The 26,577-nt window shown below is 41.5% G+C and overlaps 1 protein-coding gene and 5 pseudogenes across 1 annotated transcript; all 6 read left to right on the top strand.

Moving 5' to 3' along the window:
* Window positions 1-1,260, top strand: LOC138629747 (NAD(P)H dehydrogenase [quinone] 1-like; annotated as a pseudogene).
* Window positions 1,261-2,227: 967 nt separating this feature from the next.
* On the top strand, window positions 2,228-3,509 carry LOC138629746 (NAD(P)H dehydrogenase [quinone] 1-like; annotated as a pseudogene).
* A 983-nt stretch (window positions 3,510-4,492) lies between these two features.
* On the top strand, window positions 4,493-5,769 carry LOC138629745 (ribosyldihydronicotinamide dehydrogenase [quinone]-like; annotated as a pseudogene).
* A 1,684-nt stretch (window positions 5,770-7,453) lies between these two features.
* On the top strand, window positions 7,454-9,716 carry LOC138629744 (NAD(P)H dehydrogenase [quinone] 1-like; annotated as a pseudogene).
* A 141-nt stretch (window positions 9,717-9,857) lies between these two features.
* On the top strand, window positions 9,858-10,948 carry LOC138629704 (NAD(P)H dehydrogenase [quinone] 1-like; annotated as a pseudogene).
* A 9,676-nt stretch (window positions 10,949-20,624) lies between these two features.
* Window positions 20,625-26,254, top strand: ackr3a (atypical chemokine receptor 3a). The gene is made up of 2 exons (XM_069713635.1): window positions 20,625-20,730; window positions 23,643-26,254. Exon 2 carries the CDS (start codon window positions 23,712-23,714, stop codon window positions 24,843-24,845), a length of 1,134 nt encoding a protein of 377 aa, XP_069569736.1. The 5' UTR covers window positions 20,625-20,730; window positions 23,643-23,711; the 3' UTR covers window positions 24,846-26,254.
* Window positions 26,255-26,577: the final 323 nt, after the last annotated feature.

Below are 26,577 nucleotides of genomic sequence, written 5' to 3'. Positions count from 1 at the left end.
ATGGGTGTGTTTATTTGCCTTTGCTTGTAATTTGTTGAAAGTTTTGGTTGCTGAAATGCTTCTGATCTGATGGGAAGTTAATCCAATCTTTTATTTTTTTCCTTTGCAGCAAAGAAAGTGTTGATTGTGTTTGCCCACCAGAGCTCCGGCTCATTTAGTGCTGCAGCTAAAGATGCTGCTGTGGAGGTTTTAACGGCTCAGGGCTGCACAGTTGAAGTATCAGACCTGTATGCCATGAAGTTTAAAGCTGCTGCTGCTGCTACTGCTGAAGACATAACAGGTAAATGAGTGTTTTCCCCCAAAGTGTAAAAATAATGTTTTGATTGCTCTTCACTACAAAGGAAACCTCCTTCATTTGTTGCAGGCAACATTAAGAATGCAGAGCACCTCCCTTATGTAGAGGAGACCAAACTGGCATGGGAGGAAGGGAAACTGTCTGCTGACATCACTGAAGAGCAACGTAAAGTCACCGAGGCAGACCTCATTATCTTGCAGGTAAAGCCTAATCAACAGTAATGTTTCTGACGTTTAAGCCCTTCAAATGAACCCTAGATTTAAACTTTTTTTTCTTTCTGTAGTTCCCCATGTACTGGTTCACTGTTCCTGCAATCATGAAGGGTTGGCTTGATCGGGTGCTCACGGTTGGCTTTGCCTACACACAAGAGAAGCGATTCACTCAGGGAGTCTTCAAGGTAGGTGAACAGTTCAGAGTTCTGCATTGGTGTCTCAAAATGTTTCTTTTCCTCACTTTGTTTTCCTTTGTCAAGGATAAGAAAGCCATGTTGTCCTTTACCACTGGCTCTCATGACCCCATGTTGGGTGCAGATGGCATTAATGGAGACATGAATGTCACACTGTGGCCGCTGCAGGTACAGTTTCACTCTACATTAAGCTGGTCAAACGATAAACGGGCTGGTACCTGAATCAAGTGACTCTAACAGCACTTGTTTCTCTCTGCAGAACGGCATCCTGCACTACTGTGGCTTCCAGGTTTTGGCCCCTCAGATCTTCTGGGCTCCATCTTGTGGTGCCTCTGAGGCCCGTGACTCCATGCTGGAGGGCTGGCGTAAACGACTGCAAGACCTCCTGGGAGAGGAGCCGACTTTCCTTTACTCCCTTGGACTGCTTTGACAAGGAGAAGGTTTCCTGCTGAAGCCTGAGGTCCATGAGAAACATGCAAGCAAAGAGTATGGACTGACGGTGGGGATCCACCTGGGGAAGCCACTGCCACCCAACAACCAGATGAAAGCTGGTGTCTGAAGAATGAGGGGGGCTAATGAAGTGTTGTGTCTTGTCCTGTGGTGAATAAAAGCTGATTTCATCTGATTTAAGATGTCTTTATTTCTTTTTATGATAATCTTCTGTTAGTTTAACAGTGGTAGTCCTAATGGCCCAGCCAGGTTGGTAGTAAATCAAAGGACTTCTAAAAGGAGACTGTTTCAATCTTGTACAATAAGCCCCTGGGTTGCCACTTTAGAAGTACAACTGTGGCAGCTGGAGGGGTCTCTGAAATGTAGTATTTACTGGGATACAAGTTGTACACTTATTTCTGAGGTTTAGACTAACTTTGCAAAGGGAAGTAACTTTCTCTCCTGTGAAAAGTGAGTATTGAACATGTTTATGAATTTATTGTAAGAAGACTACCATTTCCAAATTTTTACCACGTTAAAAGTTTTGTGGAACTCTGATCTTCTGCCTTCATATTAGCTCTCAAAGGAGCCACAATATTGTCATATTGGGAAATGGGACAACTGGAAGTGGTTCTAAAATATTTTTCCATTCTAAGCTGAGTATTATCTCATTGTCAATGTTTGACTCTACAGACATGAATGGCCTCAAATATTCTAACAGTTACTCTATCAAAGAGGTCAAAACAGGGACAAACATGAGCTCTTTTCCTTAAACCAAAATAGAAAAAGAGACTGTTGTGAAGGTATATCTGCAAGAGTGTTTCTGGTGTATAAAACTGGCAGCAACCTCAGCTTACAGTTAGTGGTACATAGACTCCACTTGTATCTAAATATGTTTCCAATTTCAGAAAGAGATAGACTGAGAGAAAATCCATTGGTGTCACCTGATTGGTTGGTGAGCTTGATTGCTGATTGGCAGCACCTGGGTGACGTTCAGCTCGGGGTGTATAAAAGCAGAATATTGAGCCCTTGTAGAATTATCAGCTTTTTCCATCATCTCATCAGCTCATTGTCCAGAGCAGACCACCTGCTTCAAAATGGGTGAGTTGTTGGCTTGTTTTTGCTTGTAATTGTTGAAAGTTTTGATAGCAACCTAGAAAGCTCAAATAACTCAAATATTCCTGATCTGTGGGAACTTAATCTAATCTTAATTTTTTTGCTTTGCAGCAAAGAAAGTGTTGATTGTGTATGCCCACCAGAGCTCCGGCTCATTTAGTGCTGCAGCTAAAGATGCTGCTGTGGAGGTTTTAACGGCTCAGGGCTGCACAGTTGAAGTATCAGACCTGTATGCCATGAAGTTTAAAGCTGCTGCTACTGCTGAGGACATCACAGGTAAATGAGTGTTTTCCCCCAAAGTGTAACTTTGGTTTTTTGATTGCTCTTCACTACAAAGGAAACCTCCTTCATTTTTTGCAGGCCAAGTCAAGAATGCCGAGGACTTCCGTTACGCAGAGGAGACCAAACTGGCATGGGAGGAAGGGAAACTGTCTGCTGACATCACTGAAGAGCAAAGTAAACTCATCGAGGCAGACCTCATTATCTTTCAGGTAGAGCCTGATCAACAGTAATGTTTCTGACGTTTAAGCCCTTCAAATGAAAACTAGCTTTTAAATTATTATTTATTTTTTTTTTTTTTTTTCTGCTTAGTTTCCCATGTACTGGTTCACTGTTCCTGCAATCATGAAGGGTTGGTTTGATCGGGTGCTCACGCTTGGCTTTGCCTACACACAAGAGAAGCGATTCACCCAGGGAGTCTTCAAGGTAGGGGAACAGTTCAGAGTTCTGCATTGGTGTCTCAAAATGTTTCTTTTCCTCACTTTGTTTTCCTTTGTCCAGGATAAGAAAGCCATGTTGTCCTTTACCACCAGGTCCAAGTTCAACGCAAATCAAATTAATGGAGACATGAATGTCACACTGTGGCCGGTGCAGGTACAGTTTCACTGTACATTAAGCTGGTCAAACGATAAATGGGCTGGTACCTGAATCAAGTGACTCTACCAACACTTGTTTCTCTCTGCAGAACGGCATCCTGAACCACTGTGGCTTCCAGGTTTTGGCCCCTCAGATCTTCTGGGCTCCATCTTGTGGTGCCTCTGAGGCCCGTGACTCCATGCTGGAGGGCTGGCGTAAACGACTGCAAGACCTCCTGGGAGAGGAGCCACTTTCCTTTACTCCCGCAGACTGCTTTGTCAAGCAGAAGGTTTCCTGCTGAAGCCTGAGGTCCATGAGAAACATGCAAGCAAAGAGTATGGACTGACGGTGGGGATCCACCTGGGGAAGCCACTGCCACCCAACAACCAGATGAAAGCTGGTGTCTGAAGAATGAGGGGGGCTAATGAAGTGTTGTTTGTCTTGTCCTGTGGTGAATAAAAGCTGATTTCATCTGATTTAAGATGTCTTTATATATTTTTTTTTTATCATAATCTTCTGTTAGTTTAACAGTGATAGTCCTAATGGCCCAGCCAGGTTGGTAGTAAATCAAGACTTCTAAAAGGAGACTGTTTCAATCTTGTACAATAAGCCCCTGGGTTGCCACTTTAGAAGTACAACTGTGGCAGCTAGAGGGGTCTCTGAAATTTCCAATTTACTGGGACACAAGTTGTACACTTGTTTGTGATGCTTATTTGGACTATATTTGGAAAGGAAATTAACTTTTTCTCCTGTGAAAAGTGAGTATTGAACATGTTTATGAATTTATTGTAAGAAGACTACCATTTCCAAATTTTTACCATGTTAAAAGTTTTGTGGAACTCTGATCTTCTGCCTTCATATTTGCTCTCAAAGGAGCCACAATATTGTCATATTGGGAAATGGGACAACTGGAAGTGGTTATAAAATATTTTTCCACTCTAAGCTGAGTATTATCTCATTGTCAATGTTTGACTCTACAGACATGAATGGCCTCAAATATTCTAACAGTTACTCTATCAAAGAGGTCAAAACAGGGACAAACATGAGCTCTTTTCCTAAACCAAAATAGAAAAAGAGACTGTTGTGAAGGTATATCTGCAAGAGTGTTTCCGGTGTATAAAACTGGCAGCAACCTCAGCTTACAGTTAGTGGTACATAGACTCCACTTGTATCTAAATATGTTTCCAATTTCAGAAAGAGATAGACTGGAGACCTGAGAGAAAATCCATTGGTGTCACCTGATTGGTTGGTGAGCTTGATTGCTGATTGGCAGCACCTGGGTGACGTTCAGCTCGGGGTGTATAAAAGCAGAATATTGAGCCCTTGTAGAATTATCAGCTTTTTCCATCATCTCATCAGCTCATTGTCCAGAGCAGACAGCCTGCTTCAAAATGGGTGAGTTGTTGGCTTGTTTTTGCTTGTAATTGTTGAAAGTTTTGATAGCAACCTAGAAAGCTCAAATAACTCAAATATTCCTGATCTGTGGGAACTTAATCTAATCTTAATTTTTTTGCTTGGCAGCAAAGAAAGTGTTGATTGTGTATGCCCACCAGAGCTCCGGCTCATTTAGTGCTGCAGCTAAAGATGCTGCTGTGGAGGTTTTAACGGCTCAGGGCTGCACAGTTGAAGTATCAGACCTGTATGCCATGAAGTTTAAAGCTGCTGCTGCTGCTACTGCTGAAGACATAACAGGTAAATGAGTGTTTTCCCCCAAAGTGTAAAAATAATGTTTTGATTGCTCTTCACTACAAAGGAAACCTCCTTCATTTGTTGCAGGCAAAGTCAAGTATCCCGAGGACTTCCGTTACGCAGAGGAGACCAAACTGGCATGGGAGGAAGGGAAACTGTCTGCTGACATCACTGAAGAGCAACGTAAAGTCACCGAGGCAGACCTCATTATCTTGCAGGTAAAGCCTAATCAACAGTAATGTTTCTGACGTTTAAGCCCTTCAAATGAACCCTAGATTTAAACTTTTTTTTCTTTCTGTAGTTCCCCATGTACTGGTTCACTGTTCCTGCAATCATGAAGGGTTGGCTTGATCGGGTGCTCACGGTTGGCTTTGCCTACACACAAGAGAAGCGATTCACTCAGGGAGTCTTCAAGGTAGGTGAACAGTTCAGAGTTCTGCATTGGTGTCTCAAAATGTTTCTTTTCCTCACTTTGTTTTACTTTGTCCAGGATAAGAAAGCCATGTTGTCCTTTACCACTGGGTCTCTTAAGTCCTCGTTTGGCGCACATAGCATTAATGGAGACATGAGTGTCACACTGTGGCCGATGCAGGTACAGTTTCACTATACATTAAGCTGTTCAAACAATAAATGGGCTGGTACCTGAATCAAGTGACTCTACCAACACTTGTTTCTCTCTGCAGAACGGCATCCTGAACTACTGTGGCTTCCAGGTTTTGGCCCCTCAGATCTTCTGGGCTCCATATTGTGCCGCTGAGACCCGTGACTCCATGCTGGAGGGCTGGCGTAAACGACTGCAAGACCTCCTGGGAGAGGAGCCACTTTCCTTTACTCCCTCGGACTGCTTTGAAAAGGAGAAGGTTTCCTGCTGAAGCCTGAGGTCCATGAGAAACATGCAAGCAAAGAGTATGGACTGATGGTGGGGATCCACCTGGGCAAGCTACTGCCACCCAACAACCAGATGAAAGCTGGTGTCTGAAGAATGAGGGGGGCTAATGAAGTGTTGTTTGTCTGGTCCTCTGGTGAATAAAAGCTGATTTCATCTGATTTAAGATGTCTTTATTTATTTTTTTTTCTTTTTTTTTATCATAATCTTCTGTTAGTTTAACAGTGATAGTCCTAATGGCCCAGCCGGGTTGGTAGTAAATCAAGACTTCTAAAAGGAGACTGTTTCAATCTTGTACAATAAGCCCCTGGGTTGCCACTTTAGAAGTACAACTGTGGCAGCTAGAGGGGTCTCTGAAATTTCCAATTTACTGGGACACAAGTTGTGCACTTGTTTCTGAAGCTTATTAGGACTAACTTTGCAAAGGAAATTAACTTTTTCTCCTGTGAAAAGCAAGTATTGAACATGTTTATGAATTTATTGTAAGAAGACTACCATTTCCAAATTTTCACCAAATTAAGAGTTTTGTGGAACTTGATGACCTTCTGCCTTCATATTAGCTCTCAAAGGAGCCACAATATTGTCATATTGGGAAATGGGACAACTGGAAGTGGTTCTAAAATATTTTTCCACTCTAAGCTGAGTATTATCTCATTGTCAATGTTTGACTCTTTAGACATGAATGGCCTCAAATATTCTAACAGTTACTCTATCAAAGAGGTCAAAACAGGGACAAACATGAGCTAACCAAAATAGAAAAAGAGACTGTTGTGAAGGTATATCTGGAAGAGTGTTTCGTGTGTCGACTAATGGAGGGAGGGGGCGTTTCCTCGAAGCGCGTGTCGAGGCTTGCTTCATTTAGGGGAGGAGCCAAAAATGATGAGGTCCGAAGCCTCGCTGCCCGGCTGTACCACGTGACTGCTTCGGGAAGTGGTTCAGATTTTGCCTGGAGGTTTGACAGCAATATAAACCCCTCAGGCTCCATTCAAAATGTGGGTTGTTGGTGGAGAGTTGAGGTCAGCTGAGAGTTTGGATAGTTTGGAGAAGAGAGAGAGATAGAGAGAGAGAGAGAGAGAGAGAGAGAGAGAGATAGTTTGGACATTTAGGAGAGAGAGAGAGAGAGAGAGGAGAGAAGGATAGGTGATAGGATGGAGCCAGCTAGGAAGAGGAGGATTTCCCCTGTGGGAACACTTTGATTTGATAACTCCTAATAAGGTAAGCTAAATCTAACTCTATTTCAGACACATTAGGTTTGCTTATCAAGAACTGTATTTTTCACAGTTTCTTATTTTATTCAAAGGTGAGGTGTTTATTGTGCTCCAAGGAGTTGGGGTACAATAACAACACCTCATCCATGCTGAGGCATTACTGTGCCTTGCATGAGAATAAGGAGGAAACTGGAGCTTCACCCAGCCAAGGTAAGTCATTACAATATTACAAATGCACCATCACAATTTTTCCCTGTTCACTTTTGTTTATTGTGCAAATAAAGACAGGTAACAGACACTGTATTTATTCTCTTTTAACCAGCCACCAGAAAACAAGAGCTGGATGAAGCCCTCGTCTCCATGATAGTGAAGGACACACAGCCCTTCAGTATTGTGGATTATGTTGGATTCAGGGCATTTGTGTCCAAACTGGATCCTAATTATGTTCTCCCTACAAGGCAGGTATGTATGGGTGCATGCATGAAACAAATGAGTACTTTATTGTGTCTCACAGTTCAGCACTATATATTTTTTCCTTTAGGCTCTGAAGGCCACGGTGGAGGCCAAGTATGAGTCAGGTAAGGAGAAGGCTTAGGCTAAAGTGGAAAAGGTGGCTGCTGTTAGCCTTACTTCTGACATGTGGACATCCACAAAACCAAAAACTGTTGAGAAACTGTTATTTCTGAATAAAAATGAATAAAATGTCCCCTGTCCTGTACATCATTGTCCAAGTTACACAAGCATATTCAGTCCCCTCTTCCTAGTTCCACAAACACTTTCACTGTCCTCTGCCTGCTTAAGCCCATGCCATTTTCCTAAAGTGACAGAAAAACATTATTACACAACCTGCCATATCATATGATACTACCATTTTGGGAAAATTTGCACACACAGGACACATTCAAAAAATATTTTATTATGCACATATGTGATAATTTATGTACAGAAATTATTTGGTCATACATTTCTGTAATTCATAGTCATTCCCAACAGCCATAACAGACACAAAAATTCAATGCATCACATGATGTGGTTCAGATACAGCTGCCTGTGATTATACACTCGGACAGTAGGTGGTTTCGTGTGCACATGAAGCTTCGAGAAATGAACCCTTTCTCGAACCAATTGGCGGAAGTGGTTCGATGCCTCATGAGGCTTCATCTCACCATCACTAACGGTTACTCTATCAAAGAGGTCAAAACAGGGACAAACATGAGCTCTCTTCCTTAACCAAAATAGAAAAAGAGACTGTTGTGAAGGTGTATCTGGAAGAGTGTTTCCTGTGTATAAAACTGCCAGCATCCTCAGCTTACAGTTAGTGGTACATAGACTCCACTTGTATCTAAATATGTTTCCCATTTCAGTAAAGATAGACTGGAGACCTGAGAGAAAATCCATTGGTGTCATCTGATTGGTTGGTGAGCTTGATTGCTGATTGGCAACCCCCATGGTTGACGTTCAGCTCGGGGTGTATAAAAGCAGAATATTGAGCCCTTGTAGAATTATCAGCTTTTTTCCATCACCTCATCCTCTCATTGTCCACTGCAGATGGCCTGCTTCAAAATGGGGGAGTTCTTGTCTTTGCTTGTAATTGTTGAAAGTTTTGATAGAAACCTAGAAAGCTCAAGTAACTCAAATATTTCTGATCTGATGGGACCTTAATCTAATCTTACTTTTTTTCCGCTTTGCAGCAACGAAAGTGTTGATTGTGTATGCCCACCAGAGCTCCGGCTCATTTAGTGCTGCAGCTAAAGATGCTGCTGTGGAGGTTTTAACAGCTCAGGGCTGCACAGTTAAAGTATCAGACCTGTATGCCATGAAGTTTAAAGCTGCTGCTACTGCTAAGGACATCACGGGTAAATGAGTGTTTTCCCCCAAAGTATAATTTAAAAAAAAATGTTGATTGCTCTTCACTGCAAAAGAAACCTCCTTCATTTTTTGCAGGCCAAGTCAAGAATGCCAAAGACTTCCTTTACGCAGAGGAGACCAAACTGGCATGGGAGGAAGGGAAACTGTCTGCCGACATCACTGAAGAGCAACATAAACTCACCGAGGCAGACCTTGTTATCTTTCAGGTAGAGCCTGATCAACAGTAATGTTTCTGACGTTTAAGCCCTTCAAATGAAAACTAGCTTTTAAATTATTCTTTTTTTTCTGTAGTTCCCCATGTACTGGTTCACTTTTCCTGCAATCATGAAGGGTTGGATTGATCGGGTGTTCACGCTTGGCTTTGCCTACACACAAGAGAAGCAATTCACCCAGGGACTCTTCAAGGTAGGTGAACAGTTCAGAGTTCTGCATTGGTGTCTCAAAATGTTTCTTTTCCTCACTTTGTTTTCCTTTGTCCAGGATAAGAAAGCCATGTTGTCCTTTACCACCAGGTCCAAGTTAAATGCAAATCAAATTAATGGAGACATGAATGTCACACTGTGGCCGCTGCAGGTACAGTTTCACTATACATTAAGCTGGTCAAACAATAAACGGGCTGGTACCTGAATCAAGTGACTTTAACAACACTTGTTTCCCTCTGCAGAACGGCATCCTGAACCACTGTGGCTTCCAGGTTTTGGCCCCTCAGATCTTCTGGGCTCCATCTTGTGATGCATCTGAGGACTGTGACTCCATGCTGGAGGGCTGGCGTAAACGACTGCAAGACCTGCTGGGAGAGGAGCCACTTTCATTTACTCTCGCGGACTGCTTTGAAAAGTAGAAGGTTTCCTGCTGAAGCCTGATGTCCATGAGAAACATGCAAGTAAAGAGTATGGACTGATGGTGGGGATCCATCTGGGGAAACCACTGCCACCCAACAACCAGATGAAAGCTGGTGTCTGAAGAATGAGGGGGGTAATGATGTGTTGTTTGTTTTTTCCTGTCCTGTGGTGAATAAAAGCTGATTTCATCTGATTTAAGATGTCTTTATTTTTATATTTTTTTTTATCATAATCTTCTGTTAGTTTAACAGTGATAGTCCTAATGGCCCAGCCAGGTTGGCAGTAAATCAAAGGACTTCTAAAAGGAGACTGTTTCAATTTTCTACAATAAGCCCCTGGGTTTCCACTTTATAAAAATGGTACTTTGATTGCTCTTCAATACAATGGAAACCTCCTTCATTTGTTGCAGGCGACATTAAGAATGTTGAGCACTTCGGTTACGCAGAGGAGGCCAAACTGGCATGGGAGGAAGGGAAACTGTCTGCTGACATCACTGAAGAGCAACGTAAAGTTACCGAGGCAGACCTCATTATCTTTCAGGTAGAGCCTGATCGACTATAATGTGTCTGACGTTTAAGCCCTTCAAATGAAAACTAGCTTTTACAAAAAAAAAACTTTGTGTTTCCCCATGTACTAGTTCACTTTTCCTGCAATCATGAAGGGTTGGTTTGATCAGGTGCTCACGCTTGGCTTTGCCTACACACAAGAGGGGTGATACACCCAGGGAGTCTTCAAGGTAGAGGAACAGTTCAGAGTTCTGCATTGGTGTCTCAAAATGTTTCTTTTCCTCACTTTGTTTTCCTTTGTCCAGGATAAGAAAGCCATGTTGTCCTTTACCACTGGGGTCATAAGTCCATGTTCAGCGCAAATGCCATTAATGGTGACATGAATGTCACACTGTGGCCGCTGCAGATACAGTATGGCATTAATGGAGACATGAATGTCCCACTGTGGCCGCTGCAGGTACAGTTTCACTATACATTAAGCTGGTCAAACAATAAATGGGCTGGTACCTGAATCAAGTGACTCTAACAACACTTGTTTCTCTCTGCAGAACAGCATCCTGCACTACTGTGGCTTCCAGGTTTTGGCCCCTCAGATCTTCTGGGCTCCATATAATGTTGCCTCTGAGGCCCGTGACCCCATGCTGGAGGGCTGGTGTAAACGACTGCAAGACCTCCTGGGAGAGGAGCCAGTTTCCTTTATTCCCGCAGACTGCTTTGTCAAGGAGAAGGTTTCATGCTGAAGCCTGAGGTCCATGAGAAACATGCAAGCAAAGATTATGGACTGACGGTGGGGATCCACCTGGGGAAGCCACTGCCACCCAACAACCAGATGAAAGCTTGTGTCTGAAGAATGAGAGGGGCTAATTAAATGTTGGTCTTTTTCTACCGTGATGAATAAAGCTGATTTAATCTGATTTATCTTTTTGGATTACACTTTCCTGATTGGTTCATGTCCTGGGTTTCGCCTATGGTAGTGTAAAGAAGTCTTAATGGGGCTTATTTAGATAACGTGTAATGAGCTTCTCATCGGTCTCTTTAGAAGTACAGACATTCCTTGTATTTGGTCACAAGTTGTGCACTTCAAGGTTTTTGAAACCTATCGGAGGAAAAGGCTATCTGCTTTTATAATTTATAGTAACCCTGGTTGTGTAAAAATGTAAAATTTCAGTCTGACTTTTAATACTTGGTATTGTACATAATCACAATGCTTTAAATGTTAAGTGGAAGCAGGTCTGTCAGTTGGCTAAAAGTCTGTCCTTGTGCAAATTTATTTTGTCACCACTTCAAGTGAATCTACAAATGTTCTACCTCATTGTTTAACTGACTCCAATGTTAACTTCCTGAAAGTGGAGGATTTGAGCTGTGACCGTCACATATTTCCCTCCCTCCTCTAAACACACCCCACCCAATTCTCCTGGTCTCTCTTGGGACTAACCCTCCTCCAGCAATACTCCCTGTGATTACTTTGATGGGGAAAAGGGATTCCAGCAAAAGCATGCTAAACATGGAGCCTGACAGTGGGAATCCACCTGGGGAAACCAGGTCTTATCCGAGAGACAGATCAAAGCTGGAGGGTAGTGATGAGCGCTCCTTGTCAAGTAAAGCTTGCACTTTGCCTCTTGATGTTTTTTGTTTGAGCTTTGACTTGGATGTTTGGGTGAGCTGAGTTCATGTCTGTTGTAAGTACTTTGTTTCAGACTGGTTATTTTGAACAAATCAGTCATTTCACGCGCACATCTGGTTGAAGCTGAAGGGTTCTGTAACTTGTAAACAGACTGAAAAAGGTCTGCTTGCATGCAGGACTGAACTCTGCAAAGAAACACAAGTGGCTGAGCACTTTTCCCAGAGAAGCTGCTTTTGTTTGGGTATAGAGGAAATGAGACAGGGTGGGGGATAGAGGGGCTGAGGCACACTTAAGGAAATGGCCTTGCACTCTGATGTCCAGACCACAGCCTCTGACATGTAGGAACTCGATGCCGTGTATATTTCACAGCTGAGGTTTCTCAAGGTGACCGTGTGTTTGTTTGCGTTGCGTCAGGTTCGGTCTCATAATCACCTGTCTCTGTGGCCACAACATTTCCAGATCCTGTCCTTCTGTTGTTGTCAGAAAACAGAGAAGAAATTTAGTGATCCTGAGTTAACTACTGACCTGTGTGAGATATTTAATTAATTAAATATGGCGCTAAGACTTGACAAGACTTCTTAGCTAATCTCTCTTTTACCACATTAAACGAGACGGAGATGACTGTGGTTGAACGATTTCTTGACTCTAAAGTGTTTCAAATGTGCGAGTCATTATGTGCTAATTTGCTTCATCCTTATAATTAAAATATTTGCATCAGCAGATGTATACTCTATCATTAACATGGTTATAACCAGAACATTTTGAGAAGCACTATTTCTATAGACATCATTGCCCCAGACAGAAATCCATAATGTTGGCGTTAAAATGGCCGGGTTTGTGGGCATAAAGTGTTTATGTATGTAAGGGCTATACCACACTCTCTGATTTGATGTCCATCCTGCTCTCCCATTGTCCATCCCAGTTCTCCCACCCTGGCTGCAGGGAAGGCCATTTTTGGCTGGTTCAATGGGAGGAAATGGGCACCGTCTTGTACCAGGCATGGAAAAGAGTCTCCGGAAGAACAATCCTGCTTCACTAAAAGCTCTAATGGACACATTTATTCAGATAAAACAGGAAACTAATGTTGAAGATGAAGTCTGAGATCTAGTGGACTTCTCTGACTTCTCATCTTTTCCCCATGTTTTAATAACTTTGGCCTGGGAATACAGTTTGACATTTTGTGAAGTATTTTTAATGTCAGAAAGCAATGTGCAATATTGCTGTAGATTCCACCAATGACCTGTATCATATAGTACACTATCCTAGCTGCACCTACTTGTGTCATCATGTCAGTTAGAGAGGGTTGCAGGTGATGGATAACAATAATTAATATAAAAGGCTTTGTAACATCATAAACATAATATGTTAATGCATTCACAATAACCAATACGCCAATTTTGTATCCTTTGAACAGATGCAGGTTTATTGTTTCCTTTTATTTACAGTCGTTGTGCTTAGCTACGCTAACCAGCTGCTAATTCTGCTGCATAATGAGAGTGACTAAGTGTAATTTTCATATGTCAAACTTCTTTTTAAAGAATTGTAAATATGATTAAAAAAAATATATATGGCATAAAACATCTCTTCTTAATCTTGGACTGCTGTGAACCAGATGTGATTAATTGTACTTCGTTGACTTTTGGGTGTTTTGATTAGGCCATAAATCGACTGCTGTGTTTGCACCAGATGTCACAGGGTTAACGACAGGCCAACCATTAAATACTATGACCCACAACAGACAGGGAGAGCAAGAAAGAGAGAAAAAGAGAGATTGTAAGGCAAATCATTTATATCATCCATCCTCTCACTCTTTCAGGGGTCTCATTAAAAACCAATCAATCATGCCTCAAAAAAAAAAAAATGCAGCTTCTTGAACTTTGCCTGTGTGTAAGAGTGGATGAAGGATCATGAGGAAGGTGAGGCACACTTCAGGACAGCTCTATTAAGATTGGCAGCAGGAAAGGTTTGTAATGAAGAACTACTGTTGCTAACTTTCCAACTACGCCCTTTACCTTTGAGTCACAGAGTGCCCATTGTATGTTCCGCATCATTATGGAACGGAGGAATTCACACTGACATCTGAGCACAATCATCCCCCAAAGTATCGTCTTAAATCAAGTTGTTCTTCCAACTTCCATTCCAATCTATTCCCACAGTGTTGTTAAAGAAAAAAATTCTGTCTGAGAAAACGCTTCTTTACATTTCTCTTCATCAAATATACCACATTGTTAAAATATATATATATATATATATATATATATTTTTTTTTTAGGGAATAACTTGCCGTTAAATGGACTGCATACCTGGCACAGTAGACAACATATTTCAGCTCGATCCTCCTTCGGCATGATGGGAAATAAAGCATTTTGATGGTTTTATTTTTTCATAAATTTAGGGCTTAACTACTTGCATGAGTACACACGTGTGTGTGTGTGTATTTGTGTGTGCATCAAAGATAAACCTCTCAGGCCTCTAAAGCTGGATGCTTATGATCACAGTCTGAACAGCTGGTTGGACAAAATATATAAAGAGGGTTGACTACAACAGCTGTGGAGGAACATGACCACAAATGGAGCCAAGGAGTTCTATACAAAGTCCATATAAGAAGGGAAAAACACGGGTGAAAAAATAACAACAAACACCACCTCCTTCCTCTTTTCATGAACCTCTGCAGGATGTGTCTTTCATCCGTTGTTCATTTTATCCTCATTTCCATCCTTCTTTTGTGTTACTCTTCTCCTCTCACCGATGTGAAAATACACAGGAAACTTTTACCACAATGGGACTTTTCACACATCTTTTGCTCAGTGGGGATTCGAATGTTCACTGCGGAGTATTTCTCGGGGGGATTGGACTGTAGTTCACCACATATGAACACAAATTAAACTCCTGACAAGCACTTTACTCAGCTCGGCTGGCAGTGACGGGACTCAGGCAAGCCTGCGCTTTGCAACTTTGTAACTTCCACAGAGGGCCTGCCTGCTATCGTGGTTTTGATGAATGGATGAACATCACGCTCTCGGCTTCCATTCAGGCTCTGATGTATGGGGTGCCTGGTACTGTGAGGCTGACGTGAGGCAGCAAAGCTGTTTCGTATTTACAAGCCAAGGTTGAGTGTGGCTGCAGGGAGGTTCACGGAGGGCTTTTGGTGGTTAGGGGCATCAGAGTGACAGGGTTAAGACTGCAGTCAGCCGATAGGCTCCTCTTTAAACCCTTTCCTATATTGTAATGAAAAGCAGATCTCTACTATCTCCACCACATGCTGCAGAGTGATGGGAGAAACAGACACATGGTGAACACAGCACATCCTGTCGCTCACTCCTGTTTCATCCTTCGCTCCGATTATGACTTCTCTTTCGTTTCTACCTTCTTTCTATCTCCCTCGGATATTTCTGCCACTGTCACACATCGGTACGAACAATGAAAGACTACAAATGGCTGCATATGTTTTCGTCTGTGTTTAATATCTGTAACTAGGAGCAGGGTTATAGATGAAACTATGAGAAAGAGTAGATGAATGGGAGTGCTAGTGCGACTGCCCCTCACGAGGAGCTCGAGGCAAACGGGGCTCTACTCCAGATGCTGCATGGCTCGCCACATCCTGGTAATCTCCCTGCAGTGCAGCGTTCACTTATGTGTGTGCGATTGGTGGCGAGGCCTTGAATGGAAACCACCTGGACTGGAGAAAAATGGCTTGCAGTAATTTTCCATCGCAGTTTGCTTGTGTGATTTTGATCAATCATTTACTGCTGCAGGGGCATTTCTTTTTAAAGGACATGATATTTACAATGTATCGCTATTTAGATCTTTTTCCAATAAACTGAGTCAGGCTTCATTCGGCTAACATGTTTATCTGGACTATTTATTCCATTAACTTGTTTGAACGCAATGGAATTGTGTTTATACCCAATAAAGCCTGCAGTGTTTGGTTTTCCTTCAGTGCTCATGCTGTTAAAAAAAAACTTGACATTTCACATTTGCAATTGAAATGTCACCTTGTCTATGTTAAATGAGACTGTTGACACAACTTAAAAAGTTTCAAACTTGAGCTGAACTTGATCTTCGTAGCAATACGTCAGCACTGAGGCCTTCATGTACAGCCATATTCCTGCGAGACACCAACGGGTAGTGTAGTTGGTGAAGCTATTGCTGCAGGCTTCTCCAAAACACCACTGCATTCCAGCTGTGCTGATGGTCCATTTGTCATTTAGGGTGACAGGACAATAGGGGTGAAAGTTACCCACCATATCTGTGAACCCTGTGTCAGCAGCATGGAAAGACGGTGTGTTAGAAAAGCACATATCAGGATTGTCAGGATTGAATTACTAGATTCGAGCTCCAGACCCCGGGGTACGCAGTTCGAAGAACACCTTCTCATGCAGCCTGTGAACAGATTCTGTCATTCACTAATCCATACTGGACACTGTCCCCTGGAGCAAGGCTTTTTCTCAGCTATTACCCATCCTCTTCATGATCCCAGTGACCTGACACATATTATTGAACATGAATGTGTATGTTGGTGTATGTGTGCAAAAGTAGAGAAAAGGTGAGGGTGAGCAGAGTAAAGCAGAACTTGTTTTTGGTCTGAGTTACAGAGATGATAGACAAAGTAAATGGACTATATGAGCTGTAGGCCGTCATGGTCCACGGCAAAGCTTGAAGGCACTGACAGATTCAATGAGGTATGAAAAAGAAAGAGATAGAGGGAGAGCAAAGAGAAAGCGCTTCCAAAAAACAAGTGGAAAACAATGGAAAAGATTAAAGCTGCTGTACGATACTCTTCTAATAGAAAATGGGGTCTGTTCATTTCATGAAATGTGAACAGTCTCCGTGTGATGAATCCACAGAAAATTAGTTAAAATTACAGTTCCCTTTAGATTTTTATAGTGTTTTAGGATCTTTCAGCTGATTGTATTGGTTTTTTCACCCCACAATTTAGTTCACTCTTACTGCTCTCATCAGCTTTGTTTCCATCCACATGACGCATCTCTTTTCAGTGAAAAAGCTCCAAACAAGCCATTTTAAGCCCACAGACAGTTTCGTAACTAGCAGGTAAACATAGCAGAGCATTCAGCTGAATATTTCCCTCAGGAGTTGGTGTAAAGCAAAAAGGAGAGTAAGTACAGGATACATTTCCCAGGTGGTCAGGGCCTGCTCTCTTTGTGTTGGGTGTTTAAAGAGTCCATTGTTTGCTAATATGTTTTCCATATTATCGTAAAAGCTTATAATATTCAAGGGCTGCCTGTTTTACTGCCCCCAAGTGGCCAGAAAAATCGTTTAATGGAAGTGTAAAATCTATTTCACATCTCTGTTTAACACAAAGCTTCTTTGATATATTTTCACCTTTTTTTTCTTTTTTGGTGCATGTTTGACATCTGAGCAGCTCTCAGGTTTCACTGACATTCATGAGCTGGTGTAAGGGATGCTCTGTCAATGTGAGGAATGCCTTGATTGCTACATTTCCCTGACAGGGACGCAGTCTTCCTGCCAAACATGCACCTGCATGAACAGATCCCGGAGAGACACAAAAGATCACCTCATCTAGAGTGCTGAGAATCTGAGCAATGAGGAAAAAACTGTCTCACTCACTAAAAAATTGGAAGCCAATTTATCAAATGGCTTTCAACCTTTTGTCCGTTGAATTGTTTTAAAAGGTTCCAGTGGTCTCCCCCATGTTCACACACTCCTTGACAAGCTCAATCCACTCCTCGTACATGCTGCTTTCAGCTTCACTCGCGCAAACCCTTCTCTGTTTGACAGGTAATTATAAATGAATACGTAATTAAGTGAAAAATGAGTGAGGTTAGAGCAGGGAATAAGCAGGAATGTGAGGGAGCAGAAAAAAAATGCAGGAGGGAGCCTCTGAGCAGGAGGGGAGCTTGACTAATAACAATGTGGTTGAGAAAGTTTGAGGGGGACCCTCTGAATAGACATTTGCACGAAAATAGACTGTCTCTCAGACCCACCACCATGACACAGAACTAGACAACAATAGAAGTAGCAGTCGTTTAAAACTCTTGCAAACTTTCTCTTTGCTTTTCTCATCCACAACTACACCCACCCTTTCTTTTAAGTTTTTGCAACCCTGTTTCCGTTTCTTGTAGTTGCCAATCCCTTTTGATATCCTTATCTCCTGTTTGTTGTAAACTTGGCCTTGTCTAAAATACTTTTAGAGGAGAGTAGCTCAATTCATTCCCCTACATTTTACTTGAATGATAGAAAATAATAACTCTTTTTAGTGACAGATAACTCTGGATGTCTTGTTTTGAGGGTAAACACACAAACAGAACACACAAACAGAACAAAAGTCAGCAACCAAGGAGTGGATTTTACAAGTGGATTTGACTAAATTACAGCCTGACAAAGTTATCTACGAAAGAGCTTTAAAGTTTTCACGGCACAAGATACCCTCGATCTTTCAATTTTAGATTCATATGAAGAAAATAAAAACTTGTCAGTATTCTTGCAGAATTGTAAGATATTCATTAGTTGTCGTATATATTCCATGATTATTTTCAAGGGAAGGATGACTTTAAACAAAATGGAATTATAGAATTATTAAAGCTAAAGTAACTGCTATTCTTCTACTTGGGGGCGGCCAAAACAAATCGTAAAGCCATCACAAACGTACTGTGTCATACAATTTTAGTTGATAAGCTATTCTTTTTGGCAAAGCTACTCTTTTTGTGTAACTTAATTTCATTTTCGCTGACACATTAAAAGGTGTTTGGTTTTACCTTATTGTTGTTTGTTTATGTTTGTGTCCGGGATTTTGCATCATTCAAAATGTATCTGAAGTAATCCTATTCAATCTGATTCTAGTTAGATTCTTATTGAGTGTATTTTTTGCCAGTGGAAAGTATATGGTAACCAATGCTCTTTTCTCAAACACCACACACACACACACACACACACACACACACACACACACACACACACACACACACACACACACACACACACACACACACACACACACACACACACACACACACACACACACACACATCCCTACTGTTCCCACTCAGGCCTTCATGTGAATGAGGACTGCAGAACAGAGGTTGGCAGCAGTCTGCGGGCTACGGATGCTTATCAGAAAGGCTTACAAATCCCCCCTGATGCTTCTGATATGGAGGACAATGGGTATGCGTGCGTAGTGGGAGCTCTCTTTAAAGCCTCATTGAAACTGACTTCACTTCTTTGCTCTTTAATGAGGTCAGAGTAGCCTGCTGGCTGCATTTCATCACTGAATTCAAGACTTACAGTCATAATAAACTTTAGTTGGGTGACCTGTGCAAGTCAACGATATGGTTTTCATAAGGAAACGTGCTTGACACATTGTACCTGGTTAAGTCAATACTTTGCTCGTCAAACATGACTCAAAAATAGTTATTTTCCTCTGACCTTGATCAAAGTATATTATCATGCTTTAACAAGGCAAACATCATCTATCAGTGCATTCCTTAAATATAATTCCACACTTTCTACTTTTTTGTGATCCTCTCTTTGTATTGAACTTGGGGTTAATTGCCCTGGTGGGAGCAACTGAGGCCACCAGAGTTGCAGGTGAGCTTTCAGCTGCTTTCAGTAAACACATGAGCTTCCCACACTGCTTTGTCCTGCTTCCAAAGACTCTTCCTGAAATGAGACTGAATAAGGCTCAAAAGACAATGAAACAACAAAGCTCCTGCAGCTGATGTCGTAGTTCAGTTTTCAGAACAAGGATAACATTAATTATTAAAATTCAGAAAACCTTCCTTGATCAGATTAGAATATGAGCCAAATCATGCCTCTGGTTTTCGGTTTTGTTCGTTATTCAGAGGGTGTTTTCAGTTACCTCCGTGGTCCTGATCGTTGGGTTCAACCTCTGTTGGTTTTGGGTGGAAGCTGAAGTCAGTGGATGTGGTTTACCAATGTCTGAAACTTTGCTTTCATATTTAGGTAATTGGGGTGGTGTGCTGTAGGGAGTACGAGGAGTTGAACTTGAATGGTTTATGTGTGTTGCATAGGCTATTATGCATATTATACATATTACCTGCATGTAGGGGTTTACAGGTTTGCATTATTTTATAAAAATCCAGTGTCATTTAAAATGCTAAGAGACTTAATGTAAATCAGAAATCCTACGATAATAGAATGTTCTTTTTGATTATATCCACTTTTCTACTGATTTCACAATCAGACTATATGCCTATTGCATATTATTTTAGACTTGTATGTCTTACAAAAACTTGAATTTAACATACAACATAGTAAACACCAGGAAAAGAAAATCATAAAACAAAAAATAAACAAAAAGCACTAAACATGCCTGCAGATACTTGTCAGAAATATATGAAATATTGTGCTGCATACTAAGTTTAGAATAAAAAAAAGTTGGCTATAGCCTGCATGCCAGAACAAAAGCAGGTTAAAGCTTAATGTTGCATGCAACATTTTAATAGGGTATGTATATACATTTTAATATTTCTTCAGTTTCCATGCAATATTATTGGATTTCTGCTACATGATAGACATTAAAAAAAAAAAAAAAAAAAAAAAAAGCAGTACAGTATACATAAGACGTTTGGTTTGGCTCACACAAGAATAAATTCACAAAACATTATTCAGGCATGAAGGACATGAATAGACCTGCATGCCATAAATAATTTGCCTGATGAATAACGTTTAGAAATGCAACATTAAATGCTGTATTAAATATACGGGGCGTTGTAAGCAGGAAATTCGGCGGTTTTTCATTCTGTGGCCGAAACCGAACGGGCTGCCTGACGGTTTATTGAACGCCTGATGTGATGCCATGTCAACACGCATTGCTGGTAGGACCAGCCTTGGAGGCGTAGCCCTTCAGAGTATCAGCAAGTGCAGAACAAGGAACAGATTCACATTCATCTAAGGAGGCGGAGGAAAGCACACACAAGTTTCCTGCTGTGGGGCTGAAGTTATACTTCAACATCAAATCTAACCGCAAGCCAATTTCAGATTTCAGAGGGAGAAAGACAAAACAGGTAAGTCGCTTGGAGGAGCTGTCGTTGGGGAGAAAAAGTGTAGTTTTTTGGCATTTTAACACCTCTTTGAAGGTCCATGTGATGCTCGATATACGATGTTCACTACTTAACTCTCATAACAAACTATTTAGTAGTTTAAAGAAATACATTTTAACTGTTTTATTTACTATTTATTGTTAGAGATACTAACACGGCGTAGAATCGGTCCTAAATACTAAAACTTGAACGGAAAGAGAAAGTACTTGTTTAATAACATTAGAAACACTTTTCTTGCTCTCCATCTCTCCAACGAATCTTTGCCAATCTGTTTATTTGCCTCTTCAAACTCAAAGTCAGTCAGGCTTCTGTATAGGCAGCCCAAATCTGATAACAGAAGTTTGTTTCCAGTCTGATATAAATCAACAATGGCAACAATGACATTGTATGTGATTGCCGTCACCACCAGTCTGGGATCTTTCGTTGGATTTTGTGTTTGTGCGTAATGACGCACAAAACAACACTTTTTCTGTTAATCTACGCGGAAACATTATGTCCAGTCATAAATGGGTGACGATTTGATGCCATGGCAAAGCCTGCAGATCAAGACTGACAGGATAAACTTCTGACAAACATGTTGCACCTGCACGTCAGCATTTCCACATAAAAATGGCCTTCAATCGCTTTTATTTTCTGTGTATTGGGAAACAAAAGAGGCTTTCGCCTAATTTGTAGCTGGATGCTGTAGCGGGCTAAACAAGGGGACAGAAGAGACACGGGGAGATCCAGTCAGAGAGCGGGAGAGATGGGCTTCCTGCACTGTGTGTGTTATCTGTTGGGGTGTGTGTTAAAAGGTTAATTAGCTTGAAGCCTGTGGGGCTACCTGGCACCTCCAGGTCTTTTCCATATAATATAACAGAATTAGACAAACCATTGTGAGGGATTATCTCTGTTTAGCAAATCCCTCCATTAGAATGAATGGCACTGCCTGGTCTCAAAGTAATTCAAAGTAAAAATGAGTGAGGTATCTGACATCTCTTTAAACAGCGTTATCACAGGTAGTGGCATAAATCGTACTGAGATTAATTGATGTATAAAAGTAGCAATTCCAAACATAAAAAAAAAAAAATCCCTTAGGCTAAATCCTCGTTTTTAAATTAGTAAAAAAAAAAAAAAAAATCCAACATTGGCCCATGTTAGATTGCAGTAAGTGATTTTATATCATGAGCTTTTAACAGATACATTAACCAGATTTGAATGGCTGTTTTTGGCTAGATATCTGAAATAAATTTTGTAGGTATTGATACAAAAATCTAATAAAAAAAAAATCTAATAAAAATCTAAAATCTAATAAAAAACAAATAAAGCAGTTATGCTCAATATTTTCCAACATTGCCTCCAATGCCAAGAACACTCAGATAAAATAGAAAAGAGCAAAGTTATCAGTATCACAAAATCTCCAGTGAGTTATATATTTGTTTCATCTCACAGTATTTTGTAATATCATCTAAACCCAGTCCCTACATCCTTTGATTGTTACCATTGGTAGATGATCAGAACAGAATTTTTATCTACTTTACATCCTGGCTAGTTTAATCTATAACTATGAACTATGACCTGAAATGTGGTGTAGCAGAGGTGTAAAATGGAAATACACAAAGTGAGTGCAGACATGACCCTCATGAGACAGCTGCACATCCTAATATGTTCCAGGTGTTCTTTGTTTATACTTATTTTCACCTTGGCTTTTTTCTTTCATCATCCTCTGTGACTTTGTGCCAATTATCCTCTGTACAGCGCAAGTCTCCTACGCAGACAGATGTCTGACGCGGTCACATTTCACTGCTCTCTGGTGTGCTGTGTCACCCACTCGTCGGTGACCCTCGTTTTAAACCATTGCTGGACTGTTTTGCAGGCGTCAAGCCTCCCGCTGATTTCTGCACACAATTCACTCTGTGGGCGTAGAAGTCAGTTAGGGGCACCAGTGGGGTTAAGTCACTCGTGTTCTGGTTTTGATCTATCACCTTTCACCTCTGATCGTTCACACTGTGGCAAGCTGACAGTTAACTGAGAGAGACATCACAGCAAAACAAAAATACTATGAATGTAGGCCTTTCAGAGGTGAACGTTTCATCAGGTTTAACAGAATCATGGCAGGTTATTGGCATGCCAAGGGGCTCCAAACTACTACTTCTGTACTGCGCCATACCGTTTCATTAATTTTAATGTCTGCATATCTACCCTGTATTTGAAATTGTGTGCATGTGTTCCTGTGTTATGAGAATCAGATGTTGTAAAATGACGTATTGCAGGTTTTGCACAGCCTTTTTCTTTGATCATCTGAGTGATGACAGCTGATCTCTTGCCCTCTCATTGCCTTCTTCATGAGCAGAAAAAGAAACATAGGATTTGTTTTTTCTTAAATAACAAGCACGTTAAAGGAAAAGTTTATTTAAAGTGGCATCAGATTTCCCACCCTGACCAGCGCTTTATCTTGGAATGCCTGGAACACTCCGGAAATACACCCTGTTTGGACTTCTCGATCCCACTTCCTTATGTCTAATCTGCACTCTCTGCTAGTGGAGCTAATGTAAACATTTATTGTGGTGCCCCCTGACTGCACATCAATCACAGAAAACTCCAGTGTTTGTGACACGATAACAGAGAGCCTCTATTAACTCATGAAAGCAGTGTTTTAACAAGTTAACCGCATTAAGATTCTTCAGGATCTGGTGGCATACCGCAACTGGGTTTATGTTTTATTAGCTCATTCAGTCCACATGAGTCAAATAAGCCGTGCTTTATGCAACACCATATTGCTTCTTAAATATGATACCACAAGGTTACATAAAAAATTGCGAGCGTTTAGAGGCTGGAATTTTATCAAGATGAATGTATGTTACAACAAATGATAAGTTAATGTCTTGTTTTTACAGGATCTATCCCAGTCAGAGGTGGTGTGTGTTACCTCCCAGTGGTCTGTGGTCCTCTTCCAGTGCCGAAAAATGAGTATAAGCACCAGCGATCTGGAGGACCTGTGGGAGACGCTTGGGGAATTCAACTTCTCTGAAACATTTAGCAACATATCAAGTGTGGGCACAATGGTGTGTGCCTCTACGTTCAACCGCAGCGCTCTGCTGTACTCAATGTGTGTCCTCTACACGTTCATCTTTGTCATCGGTCTGGCTGCGAACGCTCTGGTGCTCTGGGTAAACATCCGTGCACAAAGAGACTCCACCCCTCGCCACGAGACGCACACGTACATAGCTCACCTGGCAGTTGCAGATCTGTGTGTGTGCGCCACTCTGCCTGTGTGGGTGAGTTCACTGGCCCAGCATGGCCACTGGCCCTTTGGGGAAGTGGCATGTAAACTCACACACCTGCTGTTCTCCGTCAACCTCTTTGGCAGCATCTTCTTCCTGGCCTGCATGAGTGTGGACCGCTACCTATGTGTGACAAAGCACGGAGAAGAGGGAGGCGCGCGCAGGAAGTTGATCCGCCGTGGTGCGTGTGTAGGGGTGTGGCTTCTGGCTCTGGTGGCCTCCTTGCCAGACACCTACTTCCTGCGTACTGTGAAGTCAACCCATGGGGACACCATGCTGTGCCGGCCTGTGTATCCAGAGGACAGCCCCCGGGAGTGGATGGTGGGAGTGCAGCTGAGTTTCATCCTGCTGGGCTTTGTTCTCCCCTTCCCTGTCATTGCGGTGTTTTACGCCCTGCTGGCCAGAGCTTTCACCCGCTCCTCTTCGTCTTTATCGTCTTCCCCGGTGGAGCAGGAGCGTCGCGTGAGCCGCAGGGTGATTCTGGCCTACATTGTGGTTTTTCTGGCCTGCTGGGGACCGTACCATGGCGTCCTCCTGGCTGATGCGCTGTCACAGCTCGGCCTGGTGCCACTGACCTGTGGCCTGGAGAATGTGATCTACGTGGCTTTACATCTCACCCAGTGCCTGTCCTTGCTCCACTGCTGTTTCAACCCCATCCTCTACAACTTCATCAACAGAAACTACCGCTATGACCTCATGAAGGCCTTCATTTTCAAATACTCTACGAGGACGGGTTTAGCACGCCTCATCGAGGCTTCCAACATGTCTGAGACTGAATACTCTGCGGTAGCTGTAGAAAACCCACCGCAGATCTAAAAGGCACAAAACTCAATCAGCATCTTTTGAAAATTTTAAATGAATGAATGAGAGCTGACTTGTTCTATGCATGATCAGCATAAAGTTTGACATTGGATGACAATGAAAAGAGAAAACCCTGCATCCTTTTTTTTTTTACAGACATCCGCTTAAGTCATAGAAAAGCTTTAAGACTGTAAAATATCAACTCTGGTTGACTGACTGAAAAGCACTTAAAAAGCAGTTTTATTTTAACAGCTGATACTGAAATCATATAATTATTGTCACTATAGTTGTAAAACCACAACAGTGACTAAATGTGTGAAATCATTGCATTTACTGTGTATGTAGGATTTTAATTGAACTGTATGTATGTGCGTTTGTGTGTGTGATGTACCATGTATATTAATACCATCAGCAGAGTATATTGTTAATCTCTTTGTATCTAATTGTATTTATATACATTTAAAGTGTTCTGCCTCTTTCTTGTTGTCCTCACACACTGATGGCTGCTCAGTGCTCCAATTCATACAATGCTGCCTCATCATTTTAGTTGAGCCACTGACTGACTCCGTGTTTTAGTCCTGCTGTCTCATTATGAATCATAACCTCACGTCACATCAGCTGAACAGTTCAGACACATAAATTATTTTTTAGAGAAACATATAGCTATTTTTGCTGAACTTTGCATGAGATGATTAATGTCACTCTCATGTCTGTAAACTAAATACAAATCTTAGCTTAGTTTAGCGTAGTGTAGCTTATTTTAGCCTACATTATTCTTCACTATTCTATTGGTTCTGAACATTTCCACATTGTCTGGAGGCTTCAGCTGGGACTACTGAGCTTAAAGAGCAGATACGTGTAGCTCCTGACTCTTCTGGGGGGTATTTTATTATATATTACAATATACTGTGCTGTCACTATACTTTGCATCAGTGCTAGTAGTGAAAAGGAACCACATGTCCATGTGTTGTTAATTCTGCTGCGTCAGCACAGACCACAGACAGCTACAACTTTATGACCAAATAACATGAATGAATAGCTTTACTTTTCTCGTGTAGGCAGCAGCTGTGGTGTGCAACACCCAAGTGTTTATTAGAGACCAAATCACAAAAACAGCACAGCATTACTTTAGACTTGAGTGTGAGCCAAAGCATGACACCAAGAGATGACGTTATATATGTGAGAGCTTTACTCACTGCCGGTTGTAGGAATAATTATATTATTTTGATGTGCCCACATAGAGCACATTGTGTCTTGTGATGGGTTACATATGTATGCTTTTACACTGAAAATATGTCATGTTGTGAGTAGAAAAGTATGGAGATGCAAACATGTGTCTACAAGACCAGAGGCATTCCTTTGACATTGTAATGTGTAACATGTGTTTTTCTATACATTAAATACAGAGAAAATGTTTAGCTGCACTGATTTCTTTGGTTTTTGTAAAAATAATCTTATGATTTAATATCCTGCAGCTGTTGATCCCCAAAAAAATGCAGATTGTTTTTCATGCAGAAGTTTTGGTAGAATGTGTTTTGAGTCACTGAATCCATACCAGTAAAAGAAAATATCAAACTTCATCTAAAAACAAGTCAGTGGCATATCTAGGCTATGCTTGGTTTACTTATGGAACGTGCATGCTTCATTGTGAAAGAAAATATATATTTTCTAGTTATTGTCACACTATGACAGCAAAGAAACAGACACTATTGTTGCTGCTTCAAAGTATCAGTCAGTCTAACAGATT

The sequence above is a fragment of the Brachyistius frenatus genome, unplaced genomic scaffold (genome assembly GCF_029030835.1).
Source record: "Brachyistius frenatus isolate BFR_SWC_R1_liver_20210118 unplaced genomic scaffold, ASM2903083v1 Contig_120, whole genome shotgun sequence".
Lineage (NCBI taxonomy): Eukaryota > Metazoa > Chordata > Actinopteri > Embiotocidae > Brachyistius > Brachyistius frenatus.
This window is presented reverse-complemented; position numbering and strand designations above follow the sequence as displayed.